Source organism: Sinocyclocheilus grahami, unplaced genomic scaffold (assembly GCF_001515645.1).
Source record: "Sinocyclocheilus grahami isolate Dianchi unplaced genomic scaffold, SAMN03320097.WGS_v1.1 scaffold584.1, whole genome shotgun sequence".
Taxonomy (NCBI): Eukaryota; Metazoa; Chordata; class Actinopteri; order Cypriniformes; family Cyprinidae; genus Sinocyclocheilus; species Sinocyclocheilus grahami.
In genome coordinates, this window is record NW_015505763.1 from 468224 (window position 1) to 477024 (window position 8801).

General features: G+C 37.5%; 1 protein-coding gene across 1 annotated transcript; it reads left to right on the forward strand.

Moving 5' to 3' along the window:
* The first annotated feature begins 2682 nt into the window (after positions 1-2682).
* Positions 2683-7250, forward strand: LOC107556939 (barH-like 1 homeobox protein). Its single transcript, XM_016240208.1, has 3 exons — positions 2683-3909; positions 5528-5750; positions 6787-7250. Exons 1-3 carry the CDS (start codon positions 3456-3458, stop codon positions 7085-7087), a joined length of 978 nt encoding a protein of 325 aa, XP_016095694.1. The 5' UTR covers positions 2683-3455; the 3' UTR covers positions 7088-7250.
* Positions 7251-8801: the final 1551 nt, after the last annotated feature.

Here is an 8801-nt window from a genome sequence, read left to right on the forward strand (position 1 = left end):
ATTTCCATTTTGTATGTTGAAGTACTGAAATAACTGATATTAAATCAAACTAAACCTTAATAAAAAACCTATATAGACATAATAAAAAACTAATAAAATGACAACATTACTACAACTGTAACTAAAACTAAAATAGATAACTAATACAAATCAAACTACATTAGTTTATCAGTAATCCTAAAAATAACACTGAGCCAAACACACATGCTAAAATAACAACAACTTACTGACACATAGTAAGAAATGGTTATAAAAAACTGAAACAGAAGTGAAACAAGTAGTAGGAAAGAGGAGAAATAAAAAGCGATACTTTTACGATACGGTAATTTCTTTGGGTTATTTGATAAATATATTCATTTTCATTTAAAACTTTAGGTTTAACTGATTTTTTTAATGATTAAGCTTTATTGCACCTGTTGTCACAGTGCTAAGAGGTCTGAATTTTATTTATCTTACAAATAAAGCTCAAAACATGCCATAGATAGATAACCCCTGTCATGGCCTGCCACAGAGACTAAAAAAAGAAAAAGAAAAGAAAAATCCCCATCACACGCAGTGGGCATCCTTATATGAGCCTCTAAACTAAAGTGAGTGCGCTTGCACCCCGCCTCATTGTGACAGCTTGCAGCCGCGTTGAAACCTCTTGGGAGCGGGGAGCGGATTCACTAACCTGCCGTTGTCTGCGGCCGACAAGCGCTTCCAATCTGCTGTTCTGATGGGGGGCTCGATTATTGGGACCTGTCGAAAAAACACGAGGGGCTAACTGTTTGAGAGAAAGACGTGAAAGGCAGGACAATAGTTTTTCATGCATGTTAGAGTTTTGGGTCACGCTGGGCTTTCAGAAAGAGCAGTCGCCCTCTTTATTGCTCATTAACATTGCATACATTACCATTAGATACTTGTTATGAACTAAATGACATGGTTGTTCGATAATCGCGTTTTATGCTTTGGAAAAAGAAAAGAACACTACAGCATCAAGCGTCAAACAGACTGCCCTGTATTTAGGGTATAAAGCACAAATTAAACATGTATTCTGATCTTGACTATTAATGCTAGAAGTACCAATAGCGGCTTAGCTTAAAAGTAAATATGCTATTTATTTATTTAATTTTATTTTTTTATTTTTTTACGTTGCCAGTCATTATTATTAATAGATTTATTGTTGTTTCTTTTGTTTATATTGTTGACAGTAGTGGTACTACGATGTAAACAATAAACTTAGTTTTTAAGCGATATATATATAAGTATGTTTCGAGTGTGTAGAAAATACTAAAATACTTTTCTTGCATCTTCATTATGTTGTTTACACTCAAATGTACATTTGAGTGTAAACAACATAATCATTTCTTTCATAAGCATGTTTATATATATATATATATATATATATTCTACGTATGCTGTTTAAGAATTTAATCCATTCTACCAGAACAAAACGTTTATTTTCATCATAAAAGTGTATGTACATTTTTTAACTTAATGAAATATAATGACAGTCATGAGCGTCTAAAGGGGCCCTCTCCGTTTTATTTTTTTTTTCATGTCACATGACACCAAAATGGCTTCCTGTAGGTTATGTCAAGCTGACTTTGGCGGACAAATCATTTAAAATATTTCAATTTGATTAAAGCTTCATAATAAAATAAATAAGCTTCACTGCTTATTTATTTGTTTAAAATATATACTATTATTTGTTTTTAAAAGATGCAAAACTATCAACATTCAACGTTTTTTTTTTCTAGTTGTTGTTCCCCTCAGAATTTCAGCTTTTTAATGAGACTGTAAATTTTTTTACATTCTTAAACACTTATACCAAAAATAAATGTGATACTTAAAGTCCCAAAAACATTTCTAGTATATTTTTGAATAAAAATGAGCTTCACATCATTGCCCCATTTTTAAACGCCTGAGCTTCATACTAGAAGGGTAACTGCGTGCCTTAACAATGTTGTAATTAGAATTAAATATATCAACATCAATGCTTAAATTTATCAACATTCAACGTTTTTTCAACGTTTAATTTTTTTTCTAGTTGTTGTTCCCCTCAGAATTTCAGCTTTTTAATGAGACTGTAAATTTTTTTACATTCTTAAACACTTATACCAAAAATAAATGTGATACTTAAAGTCCCAAAAACATTTCTAGTATATTTTTGAATAAAAATGAGCTTCACATCATTGCCCCATTTTTAAACGCCTGAGCTTCATACTAGAAGGGTAACTGCGTGCCTTAACAATGTTGTAATTAGAATTAAATATATCAACATCAATGCTTAAATTCAACTTTCAGTAGAAACTATAAAGGAATTATATGAGGAAAAAATGGCCGAATTGTGAGAAAGTGGTCAACGCGCGCTAGTAGGAGAGGAGAGAAAAGACCTCCCCACTCCTCATAATAACCCCATTATAAGGCTCATCAATGATGTAATGAAAGCAAACAGTGTGAAAATTGCCTGTAAACAGTTGGATCCGAGTCTTCTAATGAATTCAGTGTCTCTTTTAATCAAAGTGTGCGACCTGTGGGGAGGGGTTTATTGGGCGTGGGGGGGTCCAGTTTCCTCTTAGCGAGCCAGTCAACACCCCAAAACACCTCCTAACCAATGGAAGCGAGTCGCTGGGGACTCACGTGGAAGGGGTGCCCTTAAAAACCTAGCCAAAGAGTTGTGCACAAGTTCATTGGTTAGGCTTTATCTGACTTTCCGTTCCCCAATGTGTCTATTTAACCTGCATTACCTCATTTGCGCTTCTGTCTTCTTGCAGCATTTTTTCAGCACTCTACCGTCTAGCGCTTCTCCATTGCATTACCTGCGCCGGCACAGAATGCACTTGCCTTTTCCGTCCGGATTCGACTCTACTCGCCACAGCGAAATACCTTTGAACTGATGAAAACTGCAGCTGCTCAATAGGCGCGAGGCTCGCGTTGACGCCGCTTTGCTTCTGTCCGTGGTGCTGAAATGCGCGCGCGCTCTAAGTAGGCTACCTTGTGGTTTTACACTAACACTGTTACTTCAGAACAGCTTTTTGAAATAATTTGATAAATAATTCAAAGCTACCATCGATGCGTCTCGCGACTTCGAGAAATACCGGGACTCAAAAAAAAAAATTACATTTGCCAGCCGAGAGTATATTTAGGCTGTATCGATTTTTTTGAGGAGTGAGTGAGAAGCTAAAGAAAAAGAAAAAAGAAAAAAAAAATTTTTTGGGAGGAAGGGTCTGTGTGTACTTTATACAGAACCTCCTCAAGAAACCTCCTTTTCCTTTTTAAACTTAAACTAAAAGTCCTCAAGGAAGAAGGAAGTTTTTTTTTCCCAGACAGGGGATGAATATTTCTCATTTCCAATTCTGCTTTGGATTTTCCTCCTGGATAGATCGCAATTAAATCGAGCGCCATTCACGCAGAACTTGGTTGAATACAGATGATAATCTGAACAGAGGCTTCACGCAAGCAGCAGTGTGGAGATGGAAGCGTCCACCAACGGCTCCAGTTTTGGAATCGACTCCTTGCTCTCCCACAGGCCTGGAAGCCCAGTCAACGCGAAGAGGGACAGTTTGGTAGGAGAATGCCGGTCCCCGCTGGAGTTCAGCCCCAGGTCAGACTTAGAGAGCGGTTGTTCTTCTCCTCCGTCCCCGCGGCGGGAGTGCGGTGAGGATGCTGCGCAGAGACAGGGTCACCTGCTCGGGCTCGCGTCCCATTTGCAGCATGGGCCGATCTCCGCCGGATCGCAACCTCGGACTGTCACTTCATCCTTCTTAATAAGAGATATTCTGGCTGACTGTAAACCCTTGGCGGCGTGTGCTCCTTACTCCAGTAACGGCCAGCCGACTCAGGAGTTAGGGAGACTGGCATCTAAAATCGCAGACGACTTCATTGAAAAGATCCACAGTAACTCATCGTCAGACTGTGAATACAAAGGTAAAAATATCACATCGCTTTTTTTAGTGATATTTTAAAATTATTGCACATGATCTAGAACTTGACACATTTATACTGCATGGAGTTCAAGCAAGCTGGCTTTTTGACTACCCTTGGCTATGTTTTTTAAAGAATTGGGGCATAGAAATAAATAGCTTAAACTAGAATGAATTGAAATAGTTATAGTATTTATAATAAATGATAAATATTTTAGTTTTCATGCTTTATTGTTTATTCATTTTGTTCATTTTTAGGCGTTGTTTCTATAAAGGACAACAGATTATGAGATAAGACTGATGATAGATAGATAGATAGATAGATAGATAGATAGATAGATAGATAGATAGATAGATAGATAGATAGATAGATAGCATATGACATAATCATTTTATAATTCAAAACATTTTACAATCATCTCTCGTAAAATTCATATTTAATATTTTGAAATCAGTGAATGCATTTGTCGCTGGTGCAAAAATCATGAAATCTTTGTGATTTCAGTGCAAGAAATATAGTTCATTTGTTTACGTGGATTATTCACTATTTGATACATTTTAACGTGCTTATTAGTGCAGAGCAAAGGGAGTTGATACACATCATCAGCAAGTTTCATTAAGGATTTGTCCAGGTGAAATTACATCTGAGGGGAAAAAAGCGTGAAAGATCGTTTCCTGTGACATAGCATTAGGTTGATTTAGTGATGCTTAACACAAAAAGGCCAGTGAATACTGATAAATGTAGGAATATGCTCTCATTAAATAAAACGTTATTTTTATTATTGTTTGTCTTTATTACAAATAATTTGTATTGTTATAGTCCGTGTGTTTGGCCTATACTGAAGACTGGTATGGTCGTTGCTGATTCTGATAATTTAGTAAAAGTGTTATCACCAAAATCTTGCTCTCTTAGAGGAAGTAGGGCATGATGGGTCTCAACTATTCGCCAACCTTCAGCTATAAATCCAAATATATTTCTACTCTCATATCATAGCATTATTAGCTTGGCAAGTCTATAGGAGCGGTGATCAAAATTAATGCTCTCCAAATCAAAGCCATTCCATCTCCAGAGCGCTTGTAAAGAGTGTGTGCGCCCCTTTGATTTTTGCCTTTATATACCCCTTATATTTCAGGGATTTGATGCAATTTGTCCCAGTGCTAATCAGATTTGTAACGCACGGGGTCGGTCCGCTCTTTATTTCGCTCTTATCCCCGGCCCTGTGAAGTTTCTCCGGTTCTCGGTTGAAAGGTTTCCATCCCTTGTGGCTCAATTAGCCGGATTATTGTGCTCCTTGAGAGACGACTCAACTACTCGACTGGCAAGGTCTCTCGCGTCGTGTCCCTCTCTTTCTGGGTTCAGAGAGAAAAGAGTTTGGTTTAGATGGGGAGAGAGGGGTGAATTAAATATCACAACCCTCGTGTATTCACATTCTGAAAATAAAATCTGAAAAATGCATGACAGAATTACAAGCACGCGTGAAACCATCAAGGGTTTAGCATAGGATATGTGGAAACCTTTGACACCATAACATGTGATTACTTGCCAGAGCAGGGTCTACTGATACACTTCGGCTAACTAACTCATTCTAATCAGTGCCCTTTCGTTCTATGTGATGTTTCAGTGAAAGAGGAGGGCGACAGGGAGATCTCGAGCAGCAGAGACAGCCCGCAGGTTCGCCTGAAGAAGCCACGGAAAGCGCGGACCGCCTTCTCTGACCATCAGCTCGCCCAGCTGGAGCGCAGTTTTGAGCGTCAGAAGTACCTGAGTGTGCAGGACAGGATGGAGCTGGCAGCATCTCTCAACCTGACCGACACGCAGGTCAAAACCTGGTACCAGAACAGGAGGTGAGCATGTGGTCAGCTGGAAACAAATGCTTGAGTACATCCCAGCAGCATTAAATAAGAAAAGAAAAAAAAATCTGAAGAAATTAAATGGTAATTATTCTGATATCCACGTCATTTTATAAATTTTTCTTACCGACATTCGTTTTATTTTTACTATATTAATAAGATAATATGCACGTGGGTGTATAGGCCTATCATATTATTTTCCTTTGATTTATTAGTCTCCTGCCAAAGACAATAATAAATGTCAGATGATGTGGTTGCATCGGTTTTGCTTCACTAAAAATAAAGGAAATGCTACAGAATAAATATCCACATTTTTTACATTTAAGCATAACATTTTTAGCTTTTCATTTTTTTAAAGGGGCTCAAAGATTCACATCATTCTTATTTTATAGCTTAAAAAAGAGCTGCAAAATAAAAAATTACATTCTATAACGAAAATTGACAGAAGCAAAATTCAAAATAGATATATTGTACTTCTACAAGTGGTTTATTTGCATATTTTCCAATTGTATTTCCATTGTATTATATTTCCAAGTTAAATATTTGAAATGATTATGCAGCATTTTATCCACGAATGGTGCATGCGTCCTCGATTAAATAATATTAATTACTGAACTATTTGGGACATTTGCTGCCTGCTTTTTACCTTTTTGTTTATATTAGTTACACAATTAATGTGAATTAAATATCAGAATACTTCAGGGAACTTTCCAATAGCTCTCAGCAGACTCGTGGCCCTCATATTGCAATTCAGACGGTTCAGTTTTAAAGTAAATCATATTATTATTGAATTGCGTGGTCAAAATTGATATTTATACAGATAGGCAACTTAGAAGATAAATCATAGAGGATTCAGATTGTATTTCTTTTTGGGTTCTATGTTTCGCTTGGGAAAGGCGTGCAAGACAATAAACGTTGGCTACTCGTTGAATTTTTGTTTTCTTTTTGTTATGATCAAAAGATAAAACACTAGTAGTTAAATAATTTAAATCTTATTTTTATATACTAACATCATTCTTTTTCGAAAAAGGACGAAGTGGAAGAGGCAAACTGCGGTCGGACTGGAATTGTTGGCGGAGGCTGGAAATTATTCTGCGCTGCAAAGGATGTTCCCCTCGCCGTATTTCTACCCTCAAAGCCTGGTGTCGAATCTGGACCCTGGAGCAGCGCTCTACTTATACAGGGGACCTTCGGTGCCCCCGCCGGCGCTGCAGCGTCCTCTCGTTCCCCGGATTCTTCTGCACGGTCTCCAGGGCGCCAACGAGCCGCCGCCGTCTCTGTCTCTGCCCCCCCTCTCCGGTGTGTTACCCAGACCGACACCACCGCGATGAACGGCACGATTCGGACTCGTTACAATACATGGCAGCTTTGAACTCCACCATCAAAAAAACTATTTTACTGGTGACAAAATATTCGAGAAATTTTATGAAGCCACAAAAACAAACTGACACACAAAAAGTGATTGGAGACATTTTTAAACTTTATTTAATTATTTATTTTACTTATGTTTATATATTTTTGTTTACCCTAAATGTTAAATCTGGAGAAAACAAATAACAGACCGTTATATAGCCTACTGAACGCAATAATAACGGGATATGATACTACAAGGACGCTTCGCTTCACAAATTATTATTATTATTATTTGAACTTGTCAGTATTACAAATGTGAATTGTTGGTGCATCCCTGACGCAAAGAATATTTAAATGGTAGATTCATATTTACTTATCCTGATATCAAATCCAGGTCATAAATCGTGGGCTTTGCAGTGACCCTCTAAAATGTACAAAGGAAAAGAGGTGTAAATAAGAATATTTTCTTTTATGTTGAAAGACGATTCTCGAATTTTCTCTTTTTGCATCATATTTCCAAGCCTTACGTTAACAGGTGAGATTGACATGAGCAGCACATTAAAACCCGACACGTCTCTACAAAACGAGAAAGCAACTTAAAGAAGTGTCACTTTTCTATTTGACAAACAGCTGAATGGTGCGGAGTGCTATGCCTAAACAGAACAAGCAGGTGGATTGGACGAGATGGATTATTAATCGATTATTTTGTGCTTCTTTTTTTCCGTTTCTATAATCCTGCACAACTGCCAGTATCACTTTGATGTTGATGGGAAAACACCAAAAAGTCCTCGTTTCAGATCACTTGTGATTAATGAGACGTCACGGAGATGACATGCAAAGTGTTCGTCCAGGCATTGTGCAGTAACTCTGTATAAAGCCGTTGAAATATCTTGTCATTCTAGCTGTATATTGAGAATAATGATTTGTGAAGTAATGATGCTCGTATAATTCCTAATGATTTTCGTTCGTGCCCCCGTGTGCTTAGCGGTGTGAACTTCTTGAAAACTCTTAAAACTGCTGGATGTGCGGGGGAGGGTGGTCTTTAAGCAAGGAGAATTACTTTTATAAATGTGCTAATAAAGATCTTTCATTAATTTACCACTGACTGAGAATGTGGAGGTAGCCCATACAAATACTGGGTAAATACACACTCGTGTTCTCATAGACCATTCAATTACACTAAACCAACAGCCAATATAAAAGGTATGCTGGTGCATAATGCGCGTGCCAGACTTGAACATTGACACGTTATAAATGTATGATTTAAGAAAATTGCTATTGCAAAATTGACCAACGCCTGTACATTCCTAATGATTTTCGTTCGTGCCCCCGTGTGCTTAACGGTGTGAACTTCTTGAAAACTCTTAAAACTGCTGGATGTGCGGGGGAGGGTGGTCTTTAAGCAAGGAGAATTACTTTTATAAATGTGCTAATAAAGATCTTTCATTAATTTACCACTGACTGAGAATGTGGAGGTAGCCCATACAAATACTGGGTAAATACACACTCGTGTTCTCATAGACCATTCAATTACACTAAACCAACAGCCAATATAAAAGGTATGCTGGTGCATAATGCGCGTGCCAGACTTGAACATTGACACGTTATAAATGTATGATTTAAGAAAATTGCTATTGCAAAATTGACCAACGCCTGTACTTTGCAACAAGAACTTCATGCAACCAATGCATT

Bases quoted from the DNA above. Each gene is read 5' to 3' on its own strand.
- LOC107556939 (XM_016240208.1), top strand. From the start codon at position 3,456: ATGGAAGCGTCCACCAACGGCTCCAGTTTTGGAATCGACTCCTTGCTC. The intron at 3,910-5,527 runs GTAAAAATATCA...GTGATGTTTCAG, and splicing joins GTCAGACTGTGAATACAAAG to TGAAAGAGGAGGGCGACAGG. The intron at 5,751-6,786 runs GTGAGCATGTGG...TTTTCGAAAAAG, and splicing joins ACCTGGTACCAGAACAGGAG to GACGAAGTGGAAGAGGCAAA.